Raw genomic sequence first — 20,747 nt, 5'->3', positions numbered from 1 at the left:
AAAGAGCAGCCATCAGAGGAAGACCTTTCCAGCCTTCTGCGCTTCCACGGAGACTCTTCACCATTACTATCATGCCATACGTTCTTGTGCAAACTAGGAAAGACAGCCACTGGTCTCAGAGCTGGTAAAGCAGACTCCGAGCTGGGGGGTAAGTGGGGCATCTGGATGGCCCTAAAATCATCCTTGCCGATAGCATAGCACCAGGAACAGCCTCGAAAGAACCATGGAGACAGTCTGCCATCAAAGTGTCAGGGCCTACCAGAGCTCTGACAGTCCTGGGCCTCCAAATCCCTCTCCTCAGACCCAAAGTTCTCTCTCTGCTGGTGAAGCTCTGGGTGTGCCAGGGGACAGAGGCCTCACTGGCCCGCCACCTGGTCACCACCATTCCCTCACTCTGGTTAAGAGCAAGAACAAATCTATTTCAGTGGCTACGCTGTGTTTTCTTTCCCAACCCCTGTGCAGGGAAGGGAGGCCCGAATGGACAACCTCAAAGCCAAGGACACAGCCACAATGGTCAGGAGTGCCTTATATTCCTGTGCCTGAAAGGCAGCTTCAATATATTTAAATATTTTTTCACGCCTCTCCCCTCATCCCACACCCCAAATCCAAGCTGCTAACTGCTTAGATCCCCATGTTGAAACCAGGAAAGCAGAACTTAGTGCCAAAGTTCTGGGCAGACTCTATTTATTACCACATCATTAAAATACTTATCCAGGATCAAAAGCAGGGGAGTCCCGGTGAAGCCCCAGGGACTGTGAGAGGGCCGGAGAAAAATCACTATAATACACATTTTTTAAGCAATGGAATGGATGAACAGGAATGGCGCCACGGGTAGAGAATTTAGCTGCCTTAGAGAGAACTAGAATGAAGTTCATTTGCTATAGGTGTGCTTCAGCCATACAGCTGTGTATGTTTTCATCTCTGTGTGTGTGGGACCCCTACCTCTTGACCCTGGGGGTTCCCTACGGGCAGGAAAGTGCTGTCAGCTTCTGGGGGGGTCCCCAGTGACCTGCTCAGACTACTTGCCCACAGAGGGCGTGCATGGAAGCAGAAATTTCAATCACTCAGGTTGTAACTCTGACTCAAATACTTTTCACTTAAAAATATTTATTAAAATAAAGATTAAACCTGGAAAAAAAAAAAAAAGAATTCCCAGAATGCAGCCCTTTGCACAGTACTTCAAGAATCAGAAAAGGAAAGGAAAGGAAAGAAAAGAAAAGGAGAGGGAAGAGAAGGGAAGAGAAAGGACCAGAAAATCCTCTCTGCTCTTCCCAGAGAGTGGGGAGGGGGAGAAAATTGCCTGCCGTCACCACAGCCAGCAGCCTGCACTAGAGAGCTGTGGAAGGTTCTCTGGTCTCAGGACTTCCCGGTCCAGAGAAGTTCCCACCAAAGCAGAGGCCCAAGAGTCGCAGCCCCCAAGCCAGAGAACAGATTTTTCCAAGGGTGTGTAAACTTCAGGAATTTGACTGGAGAACTGGAATTTGGGAACAGTATTCTGAAAGCCTGCGAAGGCTGAAGAGGCAGAGGCCATGCCCACGAGCCTCTAACTGCCCTTGGGCGCCACGATCTGCTGGACGTAGTTGACAACGTTGCTGTGGAGTTGGGGGGCGGTGGCCTTGAAGGTCTCCTTGGCAAGGGTCTGGGCCACCTCGCTGCCACCCATCATCGCGTGGTACAGCGGAAGAGTGTACTTCTGTTTTCCCTGCAAGAAACACACGCACACGCGTGGCCTAAGCAGGCTGCTCCGTGCGTGCGTCTGCACGGCCCCCGGCCCCGCTCTAGCGGCACGCCTCATCAGGTGCCAAAAGGGATGTGGGTATCAGTGTTGGAATGAGGAGTGTCCTGGCAGGCGTGCTCTTATTCTGGCATCTTCTTGGGGGCCAAAGATCCACGTGGGTAGATCTTAAGTCTTCACAGTCCATGACAGCACAGGGGCGTCTACACTCAACAGAGCAAATGAGGAGGGCAGGCACAATGGGGCTCCAAACCTAGGAGGCTGTAAGTGCTTAGCCGCCAAGCTAAGAGCCGGTAGCAAAGGCTGCAGCACGTAAAACTGAGGGCCACGTGAGGCCCAGCTGCGGTCAAGTGCAAGAAAACCCACAAGTCAAATCCACATCAACGTGAGATTGCCACATCACAAAGTTCCTCAACTCCAGAGGCTCGGAGAAGCCCTCCGAGGGCTCAGAACACCTGCAGACAGGTACGGAGCTCCCGTCGCAAACAGATGTAGGCATCAGGGCGCCACTTCCTACCCAGCCCCACCTTGCCCGGCAGGGCAGGCTCCTGCTGCCGCCTGAGCCCTCCCAGGTCACGAGCTTCCCCCCAGGAAGCAGGAACCTATGATCTCACCCTTTGCTGTCTCTCTGGTCCTTGGGCCCCTCCCCACAAGACCGGCCCTGCACTCCCACTTTACCTTTGTTCCCAGGTGGGGGGTAGCTCTGACTGGCTTTTACCGGGGGATCTGGAAAAGGCTCCCCAACCCTGGAGGCTTCTTCCCCAGGCAACACCTCCACCAGCCACACTCAGGAAGGAGACTGTTGATCAGGGTCCTCCCGAGGTCCTTTCCCTCCTGCCCTCCCTCCCTCCTCTGCTCCAGAGAAGGGCAGAGAATGAGGCTCTACCTGCAGGACTACTGCCAATAAGGCTGAGCGGCCCACCGCGTGCCTTGAGGGGGACAAGGAGGTGGGGCTCACCCACCTGGCTCTGCAGGAATTCCTTCACTTTCCAGAAATCCTCCTGGTGGTCATTCTTAATGACGATCTGGCCCCATCGGAGCCGGAGCTCCGCATTCCGGGAGTTGGAGATCTTTGGGTAAGTCTCTCCCAGTTTCTTCACATTCCCTGAAAAGGAGTTGGAGATCTTTGGGTAAGTCTCTCCCAGTTTCTTCACATTCCCTGAAAAGAGGAAATGGGTTTTTAACGGCTGTTTCATCAGAGCCACGAGCCAGAGGCCAAACTCCAGTCTCAGCAGTCTGTCCATAGGCACGCCGGGGGCTCCGGGAATGACGTCAAGGAGGTTCCCACCCACCCATTTTATGCTCGTTCTGGTCATCTTCTGCTCTGAAAGGGTAATGTCCTATTTCCGACTTTACCTTAATTTCTAAGGCTCTTCCATCAAATTACACACTTTCTGCCGTCTTCCGTTTGCCCTCCAGGAATAAAGCACAGGTATCCTCCTCAAATACCCTGTGTCCCATTTTTCCTCCCACCACCACCACCAGCTAAAAGTTAGTTCGGTGTTCACTTTTTCTCTTTACAACACCCCTGGATGACTGTTATTTCTGGCTGAGCAGCAATTTAGCATTAGTGGTTGACAGCTTCCAAATCCCAGCCCCAGCGTTTATGGGCCATGTGACCTAATTGTGCTCAAGTTCATTCTCCATCACCTGGGGGTTATAATCACAGCAGCTAGGCACACAGTAGTTAGGAGGGCTCAATGACCTCAGACGTAGAGTTTAAAAGAATTACCTGCTGACCCAGAGGGCTCAGCGAATGCTAGGCTTTATTATTCTGTTCCCCAGGGCATTTGCATGTATGACTTACATCATCTGTTGACGTGTTTCTTGTGAAGTGCTTGCATCCACCTGCTAACACCTGGCAATGGCCTAGGGGTAGGCATTGCAAGGGCTTCCCTCCCAGTCTCCCTCTAGCTCCTGATATAAAGCTCTGTACACGAGGAACCTGGATTTACCCGCTTTCTTACCAGGAGGGAGAGGGGATTTCTGGAGGATCTTATCTAGGAAGTAAACCAGCTGGTAGGTCTTCCAGGTAGAAATGGCCACAGCTTCAATGGCCTTCATGTCCAGCTCCCTGGTCACCCACAGCTGGGCCAGCTCTTCAGCAGGCTTCATAAGCGAGTCCCCAGGGGAGAGGTCAGGGAGGTAGGGGGGCCAGCCAGGGGTGTTCAACCACCGATCAAACTCAAAACCTGTTTGGTAGAAGGAGAGAAGGTACTGTCGGAATGCTCTGGTAGCATCGAGGTCAATTTGCTCCAGCAACACCGAGACCTCAAGCTCCTGTCTGCCTCCATCCATCCCTAACGCTTAATATCACTACCCCACGCAACCACCTGCTTCAGTCAGGTCCACTTATATTGAGACCTAGACTGTTACAGTCAGACTAGACTGCCCCCCTTTCTACTGTGACAGTGGTTTTTGCTCCAAATAAACACTGTGCTGTCAGAACCAGGTGGATGAATGCTTTCCTAGTGTCAATCACATTCACGTTCTCCTTCAGATGACCTGAACGGCTTGGTGCAGAACATCCTGGGCTCTAAGACCAGGCTGCCCGGGCTCCTATCTCCGCTCTGCTCTGCCATTAACTAGCTGGAAGGCCATGGGCATGTAACTTCACCTCCCTGTGCCTTTTATCTGTAAAACAATAAAAGGCAGGGTAGGAGGCCCTTGGTTGGCAGTGATGAGAATTAAATAAGCAAATACACATTATGAGTTTAGCATCCTGCCTGGTGCATAGTAAGCACTCAGTAATTATTAACTTTCGTTAGCCACAGAGTCTCATGACCTTGAAGTGTGGGCCTCCAAGCAGAGAGTAGGTGCTCCAGGCCTGACCAGTCCCGGCTGTCAGCAGGGAGCTGACTTTGTCAGCCCGATGATGGACAGACTCAGGGTCGGCACAGCATGAAGTGGGTTGCCTCATCTGTGACAGGTCACCGTCTACTCTCTCTTAGGAAGCAGTGCCTCCCCAGCTGAAATCAGGGCTGCCGCTGGGATTTTCCTTCACTCGGAAGGCTGAACGAGGTGACTCCACACTCACAAGGCGGGGCTGCTGCCGGGACCAATGCCCTAGGTCACAGCCTGGGCTGTGGCAGCTCTCTGGGGCAGAGTTGGGGGTTTGGTTGAGTGTGTGCAGATGTGAGGAAAATGAGGACAGAGAAGAGAGACTGAAGAGACAAAGTGGAGAAAATGAGGCCAGGAGGAGCAGAGAGAGTCATTCTCGTGGGACAAGGCTGTTTGCCACTTGCTACGTGACTCCAGTTCAACGTTTTCCTGCCCCAGCTTAGTCTTCCCAGATGTGAATTAGCCATAATTCTCTACTGTCTTCTAGAAGCCTGTAGGCCGGCTCCTCTGCTCACCTGGAATGGAATCCACTCTCTTCTTCTTCAGCTCAGGGAAGTATTCCAAGTAGAATTCTAGAAAGTCATCAGCTAAGATACTTTGGAATTTGAATTCATTAACATAGGCCTGCAGGGAGGGAGGTAGTTTTCAGTCCTTCTGGATCCCCTGGGGAGCAGAGTCCCTCTGTTCCTTGGATTCTCCTCCAACCCCTTGTCCCTTCAGCCCCTGCCTCTACCCCCGTCCTCTGGCCCAGCTGGTTTCTCTGCACGTTCTCCTTTCACCCCTCCTCTCTGAGTTGACTATACCTTGAGAAAATTGTCAAACTCATCCTGATCACCCACCAAGTGGGCCAGGTATGAGACAAAGCAGAAGCCTTTCTCATAGGGGGTCTCGTTGTAGGTATCATCTGGGTCCACACCTAGCAGAGAAAGCAGACACTTGTAACCTGTCGCCTTCATTGTTCTTCTCCGGCTCCAGATTCAGAGAGTAGTTATGGAAGAGATCAGAATTCAGCTTCCCCAGGTTCAGCAAGGCCAGGAATGTTTCCAGATCCATCTTAGCCTCTCTCAAACCACTTCAAAGTTGATCTTAAAGGGTCACGGATTATGGACACAATAAGAGGACAAAGAAGCAACCTTGCAGGGGAACTGACAAATTTCCTTTTTCCTGGGATTGCTTTGCTCCACTGGGTTCCATTGAGTCTCAGGACTGAGCACAGGGCTCAGTGCCTTTTCTATTGGTCACCACCTACATGCACAACCTCCCCTCCCAGAACAACTGGTTGTTTCCATGAATGTTCTAGACCAAAATAAACTAATTACCAGTCTACAAGAAGTTCATTTTCATGGTCATTGGTATCAAGGAACGTGAGCTTAAACTGCACGAAAAAGTTTTAGATTAGTCACACAGGGGACTAAGGAAAAACGTTAGAAAAGAACACATGACCTTGGACAAGTCATTTGACTTGTTGGGTGCTCACTCATATCCTCCATAAAATAAGGCTAACACTTAATCTACAAAACCACAGGTCTGACTTGATAGAAAAAGAAGGGTATGGGCCTGCACAAATGGACGGCAATGGTATAGTCATTAAAAACTGCACAAAACTGGAAAGAACTCCCATCTGGCTGGAATGGCTTGGGTTGAGTCTGTCTAGAGGCCAGGGAACAGCTACAAAGAGCTCTGGAGGGCTCTTCCTTCCCAAGGAGAGTATTCAAGGTGTGCACTGATCAATATGAGGTTCAAAATAATTTGGGGCTCCGAGCCCAATTTAGGGGAGGGGAGAGTCAGACAGAGGAGCCTCCTGGACCTGGTTCAATCTTCACTCGGAGCTTGTTGAGTGGGTTTTCCTCGCCAGTGATGTCCATGTGCTGTCGAAGCAGAGCCCGCCCGGTTGCAGCTTCTAAGCAGGTGTAAGCAGAGCCTAGGACAAAAAGAAACCCTAGGTCTCAACAAAGTGTAACATCACGTCCAAGTATACTTTCTGGACGGAAGACCGTTGCTGCCCCCTTGCGGCCACAGAACAATGATAGATAACTGAGGCTTAGTATCTTTACCCTCCTGGGGATCCCAGGGCAAGAAGGGTCAATGACAGAGAACCTGACTCAGCTCCTAGCTCCCTGTTGCTCTGGCCTAAGAAAGCACTTGGTTAAGCTCAGGCTGTCAGTCTCACCCGCACACAAGGATGAGGGAAATCTCACGCCTTTTCCTGTTACCTTTCCTTATCAATAGATTTTTATTTTTAGAGATATTAATTTGATTTTCTATAAAAACAGATTATAGAGGGGACGCTTGGATGGCTCAGTCAGTTAAGCGTCTGACTGCCTCAGGTCATGATCTCACGGTTCGTGGGTTCGAGTCCCGCATCAGGCTCTCTGCCGTCCGCATGGAGCCCACTTTCAATCCTCTGTCCCCCTCTCTTTCTGCCCATCCCCCGCTCACACTCAAAAATAAATAAAATTTTTTAAAAAGAACAGATTATAGGGGGGTCTGAGTGGCTCAGTCAGTTAAGTGTCCAACTCTTGATACTGACTCAGGTCAGGATCTCATGGTTGTGAGATCGAGCCCTGTGTTGGGCTCTCCACTAAGCGTGGAACTTGCTTGGGATTCTCTCTCTTTCTCTCTCTCTCTCCCTCTCTGCCCACCCCCCCCCCCCCCGCCGCCGCTCATTCTCTCTCTCTCTCCCTCTCTCTGAAATAAACTTAAAAAAAAAGATGTGAGCCACTAAAAAAAATAAAAATAGAAAGATTATATATTCATTTGACCGTTCCTGTCAGACAAGACAAACGGTCACCCATAATTTTTCTAAGGGTCTCTACATCTCCTCTGGTTCTAAAAAGGACTGAGAGAATGGTTGAGGGGAAGGGGACCAGGTTTTGAACCAACCACCTCTGCCACTCACAAGGTGTTCTGACTCTGGGCAAGGTATTTAATGTCTCTAAGCCTCAATTTCTTCATCTGTGTGGCAGGATGATAATATTTGGTAGCAGGATTCTTAGCGGCTGATTAAGATATTCACACATAGGCTTTTGCTCTACATACTCTGGATGAAAGTGTAGATCTGCACAAACTTTCTGGGAGGCAATGGACAATGTGTGCTAAAAAGCCTTGAAAATGTTCAGATCCAGAAATTATGTCTCTAGGAATCTATCTTTGTTGAGACCATCTGAGACATGTGTGAACATTTCGATATAAAAATATTTGTCAAAATATTCTTTCATTAGGAAAACTGAAAATATTGGAGACTGATTGAATAAATTAAGAAATGGCCATACCACGCAGCTATAGAAAATTTAATGACTTGGGAAAATGTTTAACTTTATTAAGTTAAAAAAAAAAGGCAGTTTTAAGGTCTGATGGTTCACACACACGCATAGAAAAATGTTTGAAAGGATATATTACATTCTCTCTGAACAGTGAGATTATGGATAAATGCATTGTATGTGTTTTCCCATGTACATCAAAAGAGATTTTGATGACAGAAATAATAAAAATAATAAACATTATCTTTTTTTATAGTATCTGATCTATAGCAGGTTTTCAATAATGAGACAATGTTGAGAAAAGATTTTAAAAGCCCACCTGGGCTCAATTTGGGGTTCTGTCCTCAGCTGCTAAGTGGCTTGGGCACATTTCTTATACTTTTTGAGTCACAGTGGACTCATATATAAAATGAAAATAATATCTCTTTTATCAGGCTACGGTAAAATTGTTAAGTGATGTATTTGTTTTAAATTTTTTTAATGTTTATTTATTTTTGAGAGAGAGAGAGACAGAGAGTGAGCAGGGGAGGGACAGAGAGAGAGGGAGACACAGAATCTGAAACAGGCTCCAGGCTCCGAGCTGTCAGCACAGAGCCCAACATAGGGCTCAAACCCACAAACTGCGAGATCATGACCTGAGCCAAAGTCAGACGCTTAGCCAACTGAGCCCCCCAGGCGCCCCTTAAATGATGTATTATTTTTAATAACATGCCTAGGACAAAGCTGGTATGTAAGTGTTCAATAGAAGGTATCATTATAATTGTCTTATTCTCTATTTATTTTTAATATTTTAAAGTAATCTCTACACCAAATGTGGGGCTCAAACACACAACCCCAAGATCAACAGTTGCATGCTCTACCGATTGAGGCAGCCAGACGCCCCTGATTCATTCATAAAAGTAACTAGCTATCTGGGTGAACAGCCCTGGGCAACTCTACCCAGCGGCTGCCCGGCTGTTCGGAGAACAGAGCATCAAGTGTGTCCTCAGCTTTGATGAGGGGGGTCCTTTCGCTGTTAGGTCCCCTATCAGTCAACACGCAATTTGTGAGATTCCCTTCCCCTAAGCCTGCTGACTTAACGACATGGAACGAAGTAGAGATCACGTGCTTAGAAGGAACGTTTGTCTAGAGTTGGCCCTCCATGGCCTCTCACCAGAACTTTCTGCACTACTGCTCCTCCCTTCACACCCGCTTGTGTCCCGAAACTTCAAAGGAGACCACATTGGCCTCACTGGCTAAGGAACTGGGGACAGGGCCCCTAGGAGAAGGAGGGGACCTGAGGGCTGGCTTACCAAAGAGGACAGTAGAGATCCTCCTCTGGGCATACATGGTGAAACCTTCATTGAGCCAGAATTCACCCCAGTTGGCATTGGTGACCAGGTTCCCAAACCAACTGTGGGAGATCTCATGGATGATGACATCAGCCAAGGAGCGGTCCCCTGCTAGCAGGCAGGGGGTGACAAAGGTCAGACAAGGGTTCTCCATTCCTCCAAATGGAAAGGATGGGGGCATGAAGAGCAGGTCATACCTGCCGAGAAAACGGGAGGTCACAGACAGGCCTCGGCTCCCCAGGGCTGACCCTGCCTCGCCTCCCCAGCCCCGACCCTCAGTCCTGAGAGATGCAGCCACTGAACAGGTGGTGTTCAACACCGGGTGCCGTGCTGAGATGACGCCCAGGCTCCTCAGTCCCCCGGCCAGCTCGCTGGGACTTCCCTTTCCCCAGGTTTTGCTCTCGTGGAGGCGCCTCTCTGAGACTTGCTCTCCATTCTCCTTCGCACCAGGGGATGGGCATATGGTCAGCTCTATCAACAGTTAGCTCACTGGTGGCCCACTTGGGGTCACAAAGACCTAACAGAGCCTTTTATCTGAGGAGGCTGAAGTCTGGAGATGTCAAAGGGAAAAATGAGAGTATGTGGCTGCTTTTAGCAGCCAGGAAAGTAAGTCGACAAAGGTCCCCTGACAGTGTTTCCTGATCTCCACGCTTAGCGGCTGGAAGGCACATTTTGGTCCCTTCAATAACCCTTTCTGTCAGGGTCCCCTCCTCAGCAATAATGAACAAGGCCTGGCTTATCCCTTCCTCATTCTTTCCCTCCTTTCCTTTACTTCTGGATTGGGGAACTCTGCTCTAGGAACCAGAGGGAGAAGAGGCAGCACCAGCAGTAAGAGAGGGGGAAACCAGGGACTCAAGTTTAACAAAAGACATCAGAGTCAATGTGATACCGCACCTTCCCCAAACGTAGGGTCCAAAAAGTTTCTCTCCTGTTGCCAGAAAATCTTCTACCACCCCGTTGTACTCCTCCTTGGCAGCCTTGATCAGGCAGGGCTCAGCCCACACCCGGCTCCTAAAGACAGAAGCACAGAAAAAGAAGAATGGTGTTTGGAGACCTATTGTGGAGACCCGATCCCGAAAGCACCTGTAGAAAACTGGCAGTCTTCTACTGGAGCCAAAGGAATGTGACAATGTGGCCGCAGAGACAGGAGATGCAAGGTCAAATCACCTGCATGGGTCCAAGGGACAGATAAATGAGATCGCGACAGAGCACTGTGGAGGCAGCAGCCTCCCGTGTGCAACAGGCTCAAACTCACACTGCTACAATTTTACGTGTCCAACACTGAATGTGACCTTGCAAAAGTCACTGACTTCTCTGAGCCTGTTTCCTCATCTGGAAAACGAGTGGTAAAAATGAAATAAAGACAGCATATAAAAACCCCTTATACAATGCCTCATGTACTAGATGTTGGTTTCCTTTCCCCCACTTTCCGGAGACCCAGAGCGGGGCTTGAACTCATGAACCAGGAGATTGTGACCTGAGCCCAAATTGGACCCTTAACTGACCGAGCCACCCATGAGGCGCCCCCATGAGAGCATTTTACACCAGTAAGTGGTATTATCGGATTGAGTCTTGACGGATCGCTCTAGCTGCAGTACCCAGAAAATTCCTTAAATTACAACAGTGAGTATCCCTAAGTGACGTATGTAGGATAATGGGTCAAAACCAGAATCTTGGGTGACACCAGCACACGTGGGGTTGGGCAGAGAAGAGCCCACAAAGGAGACCAGAAGGGGCGAACCAGGAGATCCTGGAACCAGGACAGAATTGTGTCATGGAGGCCAGAGGAGGGTCAACAGAGGCAAAAGAAAAAGAGGGGAACATCAAGACAAGCACTGAAGAGCAGCTAATGTGCGGTACATGTTGAGGCCAGTGGCCTCTCTTACTACAGGAGTTTCTGCGGTGTGACCCGGAGAGGTGTTGGATTCCAATGGGTCCAGGCAGTAAATGGGGGGCAAGGGAGTGTATACACTACTGTTCTAAGCAACTTGGCTAAGAAAGGAAGCAGAAACAGTGTGCCAGAAGGGAGTGTGGAGTCCATGAGTTTGTTTTTTGCTTTGTTTTTAAACTAGGGGAAACAGGAACATGGTTAGGGGTCGGAAGGAAAGAGCCAGTGGGGGGCGGGGAGGCTACCCATTTGAAGAGCGAGGGGTGAGCAATAAAGCAAGGCCCCATGGGATTTGGGGGAGGGACTGAGTCAATGATGGCTCAGATGAAGAGATTTGGCTTTAAACAGAAGGAGGGACCCCTCTTCAGAGTCCAGGGGGAAAAAGGGGACGAATGAAGGCAGATGAAGATGATTTTTTACATGGAAAACAGGAAGTGGACATAACCATATCTGACAAATTAAATATACTCAATAAAGGAGGAGACAAGATCATTGCTTGGAGTGAGGGTAGGGTGTCCGAATAGGAAAACTGAAGAGACAAGTCTTCCTTTAAATCCTTCCATCCTCCTTCCCTCCCCCTTCGCTTCCCCCTTCGTCCGTTCGTTCCTTCCTTCCTTCCTTCCTTCCTTCCTTCCTTCCAGGAGAGTGAGCCAGAAAGGTAAATCAAAGGTCTGCTGAGCAATATTGAAAGCCTATCTATAGTTGAAGACTACATCTGTTATATTTTCCTTGAAAACCACATAAATGTCTATTTCAACTTAAAAAAAAATTTTAATGTTTACTTATTTTTGAAAGAGAGAGAGAGAGAGAGACAGAACATGAACGGGGGAAGGGCAGAGAGAGGGAGACAGAGAATCCGAAACAGACTCAGACCCTGCTCAGAGCCTGACACGGGGCTTGAACCCACAAACCATGAGATCATGACCTGAGCCGAAGTCAGACGCTTAACCAACTGAGCCACCCAGGTGCCCCGTCTATTTCAACTTTTAATTCCAACTTTTCACCAAAAAACCAGAAATGGGTAGCAGAATCAGTATGCACAGCTGTGTACTTCTCTCAGACACCCAGGTACAGAAGAAAGAGAAAAGGGGACGGTCGGAGCCGGGGCTAGAAGTTACAGCAGCAGGACAGCGCGCAAGGCAGCCTGGGATGTTGGTAGGAGATCATCAACCCCACACCCGGGCCACGGAGAGAAGATGGGCCAGGTCACAAGAGGCTGGTGCCCGGGAGGAAATGTATAGCTTGCAGGAAGAAAGGCCTCTGGGAGCTTGAGAAGCAGATATAGTGGGAGTGAGGCCACCACAGAGCTGGAAGGTTAGGAGGGTGGGGTCAGAGAATGAATGAGGTGAAGGTATTTAAAATTTCTGCCACAGCACAGCTCATGATAATGCCCACGGCCAGGACTTACACCGTAGTGTGCCCTTGAGTGCGGGGGCCTGAATCAGGTGGAGAAGGCTCCCAGGAGAGAGGAGCTCGAGAAACCCTGAAGCCACCCTCAACCCTGGGTGTTGGACAGGTAATCCAGATGGAGAAAAAAGTCGCCAAAAATGATGTGACAGGGCACGAGGTTGAGAAAAGACAGTGACATGAGAGTCAGAAATCTGCAAGGAATTGCTTTGCGATCAGCTTGGATATCACAACTGGCAAAGTCCTTAAACCCAGGCTGCTCCCGTGTGCTGCACCTAGAAGGTGAAGGTCAGGGTAGGTAGGGGACATCCAAGATACCTCCACCAGTCCGCTGATTTCTGTCAGAAGACACTGGAGTGTTCTCGGTCAAGCTGGAATTTCATCACCAGTGGTCTGGCGCAACAAGCACCGGATGTGCAATGGAAACGCATGTGACTCTGCACAAGCAATTCCACCTGAGGCCTCGGTTTGCGTATCGGGAAGATGGAGACAATCATATCTCCCTCAGTGAGGTTATAGAAGGATCAGAAGAGATCATACATAAAAGCGACGACTGGGATATGTCCACGGTCTCTTCTGACCAGGATCTCCCTCCTCTGCTAACGGGGACTGGTCACAAAGTTTGCCAGAAGAGCCTGCTATCCTGCATACCTACACAAGAGCCTCAGATGTGGGGCAGAGACCGACTACCTGACTGGCTACCCCACTGCCTGACAGGGGAAGGAATGAGTCATCGTGACCGGTTATACAGGTTCTATCCCCTGGATTGATGTACTCGATCGTCATTTTATTACAGAGGGCTCAAAAAAAAAAAAAAAAAAAAAAAAAAATCATTCTCCAGTGTGTTTGGAATACATTCCCTCATTTCTCATTAGCAGCTCATAGTCGTACTAACAGAACCCTAGTAAGAGAAAATTCTCTAAAATGACATTCCCTTCCGGGGCGCCTGAGAGGTTCAGTCAATTGACATCAACTGACTCTCGATTTTGGCTCAGGACGTGATCTTGCGGTTCGTGAGATGGAGCCTTGAGTCGGGCTCTGTGTTGACAGTGCAGAGTCTGCTTGGGATTCTCTCTCCCTCTCCCTCTGTCCCTCCCCTGCTTTCTCTCTCTCTCTCTCAAAATAAGTAAATAAATAAGCATTAAAAAAATAAACATATTAAAAATAATAAAAATAAAAATAAAATGACATCACTGTACTTAACTATTTCCCTGTCAATGCAAAGCTGACATTCCTTTGGTTCCCTACTACCCTATCTGTCAGAAACACAGCCCTTCATGAAAAAAGAGCACTTAACCTTTCAAGACCGGTGTTGTTTTGAGTGTGTGTCCTTGAAGCAGAGGCCAATGGCATCCCATTTATCATTCTCTCTGAAACCCAGGAACTAAGATTCACGACTGAGCCCAGCTACAAAGTCTGAGGCTGTAACCAATCCCGGCAAGGACACCAGCACCTCCAAGAACTGAGCAAGGAGCCACGGCGACAGAGGCAGGAAACGCACCGCAGCTTTACCGTCCAACCTTTAACATTTTACATCAGGATTACGCTGTGCTGGCAGATTGTATGAGGGCCGGGAAAAACCTATACTCCTGGGCAAGTTTCTTTTCGCAGGAAACCTTACAAAATCCTTATTTATCTCCATGAAACCCTTCTAACTTCGTGGAGGTCTCTCTGTCACCATGGGTTCAGGTTTATGCATCTGGAGCAGACAAAAAAAAGGAGCTTCCGCTTTCTTCTCCAGAGGGAAACAATGACATCAACGTTGTATATTTCCAGGAATTAACTGCTAGAGAAAACGGGGAGATTTGGTACAAAGATTACAAAGCAAAAACAATTGCTAGCAGGGAACTCAGAACTTAAAGACACTAATGAAGATCAATCTGACACTGCTGTCTCAGCGCCAACCGTACTCCACGAGGTGGCCCAGGACAGCAGCTACCGCTAGTAGGACTGATGAGCTCATTCCAGACAGCAGGATTATAGAACTGCAGGGAGGGAGGGAAGGAGGAAGGGACGGGACAAAAAGAGTACTTCCTCCCGCTGTATTCATACCACACACTTCTCGCTGCAGAGAGGCTGTGGATTCAGAGAGGATGTGAGACTGTCCCAAAGACCATCACACTGGGGCCACTGGTCAGAGGCCTCCTCGGCTCGAGGTCAGTCCAACCTTGCCTGTGGGGGTCTTTGTCTCCTACCTGGGTCCAACTTCCGCCGAAACCAGATCTCCGATGGCCAAAGCTATCAGATAGGAGGGGATGGGCTGACACATCTGGAAGAAGAACTTATTTGGACCTCTCTTCTCCCAGGTGTTAGCACTCATCACAGCTGTGAAGCCATCTGGGACCTGACAACAGAGAAAGCTTAGGAGATTTTACCTGGACAGAGTCTCCTTTTGATTAGCTTAAAGGACAGCACGGCCGGCAACCTGCATGGTGACAGCAATGACCTGGAGCCCATCTTGGGGAACACAAAGCTTTCAAGACACTAAACTTGTGCTAAGCTGATGAGATTTAGCACAAATAAAACTTCTGTACATGAAGGAATTCTGCAGAGGGGCCACTGGACAGACGTAACAATTTACCAGCTGAAATGTGGCCAGACAGATCTGGAATTATATTTTCAACCCCAAGGGCAAGTACACTTAACCTTAGCCCTCTTACCTCAATAAGAGCTGAATATCTGCATTTCACTGCAGGAGTGTCGAAGCAAGGGAAGAAGGCCCTGTTTAGGACAGCCTGGCCCTGGGTATAGACAAAAGGCTTCTTCTTTCCTGCTGTCTGCTCAGGAGCCAGCCAGCAAACCTAAGAGAATAAAAGAACATTTCAAAACTGACACCCCCTACATGAGCTCAGTCCAGCCAGGGAAAAGGAGTTGGCTGGCATGGGAGACTTTTAGGGAATCCTTACAATCCTTATGCCAGCAATTTGGCCCTAACTGTGAAGTTCTCTTCTACTGTGAATTTAATCTACCTTGGAATCCATGCCAAGGTATGACATCCGCTTCACATGGAAGAAACACCACAAAGGGTCTACTCCTCACTGTATCCCATCAGGCATCTCAAGAATTCTAGAAATGGCCTCGGGCACCTGGGTGGCTCAGATGGTTAAGAATTCCAGACATAACCTCTGACCCTGGCATACTGTCTTCCTCCTCTGAGTCCTTCACACTGTAGTTGTTTCTCATCAAAAAGACAAAACGGGCACCTGGTGGCTCAATCGGTTAAGCGTCCGACTTCGGCTCAGATCACGGTCTCACGGTTTGTAGGTTTGAGCCCCGCATCGGGCTCTATGCTGACAGCTTGGAGCCTGGAGCCTGGAGCCTGCTTTGGATTCTGTCTGTCTGTCTCTCTCTCTGCCCCTCCCCTGCCCCTCCCCTGCTCATGCTCTTTCTCTCTCTCTCTCTCTCTCTCTCAATTAAATAAACATTACAAAAAAATAAGGAAGCAGCTGTATTTGAACTTGTGATAGAACACACAAAAAAGGAGAAGTGAAGTGGGAGGAGTCTGTGATTAACATGTGTTCTCCAGGGGTGCCTGGGTGGTTCAGTCCATTAAGCGGCCGACTCTTGGTTTCGGCTCAGGTCATGATCTCATGGTCTGTGAGTTCGAGCCCTGTGTTGGGTTCTGTGCCGACAGCACCAAGCCTACATGAGATTCTCTGTCTCCTTCTCTCTGACCCTCCCCCACTCACATTTTCTCTCTCGAAATAAATAAACAAAAAATTTTTCTAAAAAAAAAATTCCTGAAACTAAATTCTCTATTCCTGAAATTAAAACTTACCCTTTCAGAATAAATGTATTTTACATTATAGGCATTGGCTATATATAATTCTTTAAAGAAATTTTTTTTAAAGATGTTTAAGTAATCTCTACACCCAATGTGGGGCTCAAACTTACAACCCCAAGATCAAGAGTCGCACATTCCACTGACTGAGCCAGTGAGGCACCCTGACTATATACAATTCTTAATTTGTTTTCTGTTAGCCTTTAACCAAGGGCAAATCTGAATGGTTATTACAAACCCAATTTTTGCCTACAGCAAAAAGTTTACTTACCACATAGATCTAACTGTGGGGCTGGGGGGTAGGGGAGGATATGTCAGCACTAAGTGCCATTTAGAATTTAGAAAAGGATTAGGTAAATCCAGGAAGCAAAACTTTCTGGTTTAAAGGTGAGTCGGACTGAGATGGTTGGAAAGGAGAGAAGACATTCTCAAGCAGGTGGATAGAACATGAAGAAAGGCATGGATGGACGGTCTCTGGGAGCTGGTGGTAGGTTTCAGATACAGGGGTGGGCGGCATGCCTCGGCAGGTGCACTTTGAAAGGCTTTGAACACAGGTATTTGAGACCTACTTTTAAGAGGCATAAGGACGCCACGTGGAGATGTTGACTTTTTCTTTGAGATTTGTGTGTTATGTGTGTGAAGATTTTAATGAGTCTCTTTCCAAAGAGTATAGTACAGATGGAAAGAAGGAGAAAGAAATACCACATGGTATTTCTGTGGACTGGAGAAAGTGGCACTACCTTAGCCAGGTGAGTGAGATCACCCCAGACAGTCAGAGATCATGTTGATATTATGGATTCTCATTATCATGTGATGAAAACAGCACTTCACTTTTGTGACATTCCACTAAATGTTGCTCTGAACCTAAAACTGCCGTAAAAAAATAAACTCTTACTTTTTTTAATTTTTAATAACCACAGTCTGATCATGGGAAAAACAGACAAATTCCAATAGAGAAGCATCCTACAACATATCTGACCAATACTCCTCAAAACAGTCAAGGTCATCAAAAACAAGGAAAGTCTGTGAAACTGTCATAGCCAAGGGGAGCCCAAGGATACATGAAAGCTAATATACTGTGGTATTCTGGATGGGATCCTGGGACAGAAAAAGATATTAAGTAAAAACTAAGAAAATCTGAAAAAGACTCCGAACTTTAGTTATCAGTATCGGTTCGTTAATTGTAACAAAGGCATCATATTTGCAAAATGCTAAGAGGGGAAACTGTGTGTGGAGGGCTATATGGAAACTCTACCAGGGGCTCACTGGCCTTGCTAATCTAAACTTTTTTAATCCTATTAATGAAAGAAATTTAATGAGATGACAGGAAGAGCTAACATACGGTGTTCGCCAGGCACTGTATTAGGCACTTGTATAAAGACAATGCATTTAACTTCTGTCAAACTCATAGACTAGTCCCTGGCACATCTTTTTTTTTTTTTTTTTTTTATAATTTTTTTTTTTTAACGCTTTATTTATTTTTGAGACAGAGAGAGACAGAGCATGAATGGGGGAGGGTCAGAGAGAGGGAGGCACAGAATCTGAAACAGGCTCCAGGCTCTGAGCTGTCAGCACAGAGCCCAACGCGGGGCTCGAACTCACGGACCGTGAAATCATGACCTGAGCTGAAGTCGGCGGCTTAACTGACCGAGCCACCCAGGCGCCCCCTGGCACATTTTAATAAGTACTGGTCATCCCCTCCGTCACTTCTTATTCATCATCTTTGGTTGAGGTTTTTTGTTGTTTGTTTAGAACAACACAGAAAACAGAATGAAGAAGCCTGCAGTACAAGTATTCTTGTACTTGTCTCAAGAGTCTAAAGTCAGGGAGAGGCTGCTACCTACAGTGATTAAGGTGAGTTGAGAGTCCTCACTTGGGATGTTGGCAATGAGACGGAATACATACAAGTGCCTTTAATGCAGACCTTCACGGGGCAAAGGGCAGTTCTTTGTAAAGTGTGGGTCTCTGTTGTTCTGTCTCTATGAAAGCTATTTCGTTTTGATTTTTTTTAAGTTCACTTATTTATTTTGGGGGGGGAGGGGGAGAGAGGGCAAGTGCAAGCACCCAGATTGGGGAGGGACAGAGAGAGGGAGAGAATCCCAAGCAGGCTCTGCTCTCTCCTCACGGAGCAGGAAGCAGGGCTCCATTTCACCAACCCATGAGAACATGACCTGAGCAGAAATCAAGAGTCGGCTGCTCAACCGAGTCACCCGGGAACCCCTCCTTTTGTTCAATCCGAGGTGCCACTTTCAGTAGGCAATTTCAAAGAGGGCTTAATTTTTCCAGTTATCCTGTTGAATTCCAAGTTCCTGCCCCAAACCAGAAACTAGAATATAACAACCAAACACAGCAACCAAACACATTTACAGATATTCCGTTACCCTTGGAGGGGTTTCCCTTTGCCTTGGAAGTCAATTTGCATTGCTTTGGACTTTTCCTTTTTTAAGCAAGTTCTACCCCAGGTTCATTTACTCCCTGAACTGCGGAAGCTGGAAACAGAACTGCCCTTTGAGCTGCCTCTAAGAGTGAAAGGGAACTGCTAGCTAGATAAGTAAACTGTAGCCTACCCTGAAACTTGCAAGCCACCCCACCCGACGAATGACTAGCAACCACAGCCTCAGAACTCCCTGTGAAGGAGCTTCTGACTTTCACAAATGTAAGCCACAGAACCATCCATCCTTTCATACCAATATTTGTCCTCCCATCAACAGCGAGAGGGCCTACTACACCCTCATTCCATTTCTCGCTCGTACTCAAATTCTCCCGTTCATCAAATCTAGAACTTGGCAAAAGAAAACTTAAATAACTACGGGGGTTCAGGATTAGTTCAGCCTGGGGCACTACAAGAACGCGTAGGGCAAAGGGCTGAGTCAGCATCCAGGGTTCATGGGCCGGCATCGTCCAGGGCTGCCATAAAGGAAAAACTAGGTAGCTCGTTATCAGGGACCTAGGTCCCAAGGCCCCGTGAAACATTAAATTCGGTTTATAAATAGCTCGTTATCCAGAAAGCCGCCTCGGCTAAGGTTTCCTCTGCAGGCAGAAATGGCAGCCCGCCAGCGTGATGAGGGGGAAACAACGCAGACAGGCCACCAGAGTCGCTAGCGAGGGGAGGCAGGAAGGGTGGAAAGGACGAAGGGTGCACAGCACGGAAGCTGGCCTGAAGCCAGAAGAGGGAAAGCGGGCAGCCTGGGAAGAAGGCGGGGAGCTCAGGGCGGGAGGCGTGCCCAGGGGTGCCCCGAGGCCCCTCTCCGCCAGGGCAGAAGCATCTTCTTTCTCCTGGGGGTGGGGTGGAGTGAGTGCCGGCCGGCGGCCAGCTCGGAGGGCTGGAAGGGCGGGCAGGAAGTGGCTGGGTGAGGGGGCGAACTCACCCCGGGTCCCTCCCCGACGCGGTAGGTGAGGAGAACCTGGAAGCGCTCGCCGGCCGGGAAGGGCTGCGGAAGGGCCACGCACAGGGCCTGGCCGTAGTGCGAGAACGGCTGCGTGCGGAAGTGCACGGGCTCCGCGGGCTGCTCCTTCGAGTCGGGCCGCTGCCGCCGCAGCGACGCCGCCGTCACCTCGAGGCACGGGTGCGAGTCGAGCCGCAGCTCGGTGGCGCCCTCGGGCACCAGGCAGCGCAGCTCCAGGACCGCGGTGCCGCTCAAATTCCTGCTGCCCGGGCCCGGCCCCGGAGGCCCGAACTCGGCCCGCAGGTCCAGGTGCAAGTGCAGCATCTCGAAAGCCCGGAAATTGGAGGCCGAGGCCACGTCCACGGCCTGCGCCGAGTGCAGCGGTCGCGGGGCCGCGCTGCAGCCGCTCGGAGGCCCGTCGCTCGCCATGGCCTCACCGTGCCTTTGAGCAAACGCGGGGAAATCCGCCGGCTCCGTCTACTGCGGCGGGAAGCCCCGCCTCGAGCGCCCTGCCCCGCTGCGGGCCACGCCCATCGGGCCACGCCCCCAGGGAGACCAGGGCTGGGTCACGCCCCTCTCCGAAAACCTGAGACCTGACCACACCACCTCTCTCTCCCCTGTTCACCAAGGCTCCACTCTTCCAGCTTTATACGAGGTACCTCTGGACTTTGGAGAAAAGGTACAGTGGGATAATTTGGTCCACATTTGCCCAAATTCATCGTACCGCGATGTTACAGTAGTCCGAGTGGCGACACCTTTCTCTGCTGACGTTTCACTCTCCTAATCTCCCAGGAAGGTAGCAGGATGTAGATTGAGCCCTGGATCCAAGATCTCAAGCTCTGAGCTCGACCAATTATTAGGATTGTGTGTCACCTTGGGCAAATCACTGCCAACAAAGGTGAATCTCTGTAAGCCCCTTTCTGCACCTGTAAGATAGGAGTAATATCTATCTCACAAGTTAATCGTGAGAACTCAGTGGGGTAATTTGCCTAAACACACTTGGTAAACACAGAATTCCACACCAGATCAAGGTTCATCCCAGGAGATCCCAAGCACATCTATCTTTCCATCCTTCCGCCAAGGAATAGTGAATCAGCACCGTACAATTTAATGGCTTG

At 49.0% G+C, this 20,747-nt stretch overlaps 1 protein-coding gene across 2 annotated transcripts; it reads right to left on the bottom strand.

Moving 5' to 3' along the window:
• Positions 1 to 1,090: 1,090 nt before the first annotated feature.
• On the bottom strand, positions 1,091 to 20,125 carry RNPEP (arginyl aminopeptidase). Of its 2 annotated transcripts, XM_078440899.2 has the most exons (11): positions 19,612 to 20,125; positions 15,123 to 15,263; positions 14,658 to 14,806; positions 10,062 to 10,178; positions 9,129 to 9,364; positions 6,384 to 6,497; positions 5,380 to 5,492; positions 5,092 to 5,200; positions 3,703 to 3,927; positions 2,698 to 2,840; positions 1,091 to 1,702 (listed from the first exon to the last, which is right to left on the bottom strand). In XM_078440899.2, the coding sequence occupies exons 1-11, from the start codon at positions 20,056 to 20,058 to the stop codon at positions 1,544 to 1,546; spliced, it is 1,953 nt and encodes a 650-aa protein (XP_078297025.1). In that variant the 5' UTR covers positions 20,059 to 20,125; the 3' UTR covers positions 1,091 to 1,543. The 2 variants fall into 2 exon arrangements, with proteins under 2 accessions (XP_078297025.1, XP_081648033.1); XM_081791907.1 differs by lacking the exons at positions 14,658 to 14,806; positions 15,123 to 15,263; positions 19,612 to 20,125 and adding an exon at positions 10,335 to 11,635.
• Between the last annotated feature and the right edge of the window lie 622 nt (positions 20,126 to 20,747).

This window comes from Panthera onca, chromosome F1 (genome assembly GCF_046562875.1).
Source record: "Panthera onca isolate mPanOnc1 chromosome F1, mPanOnc1 haplotype 2, whole genome shotgun sequence".
Taxonomy (NCBI): Eukaryota; Metazoa; Chordata; class Mammalia; order Carnivora; family Felidae; genus Panthera; species Panthera onca.
The sequence above is the reverse complement of the archived record's forward strand: the minus strand, read 5'-3'. Positions and strand labels throughout refer to the sequence as shown.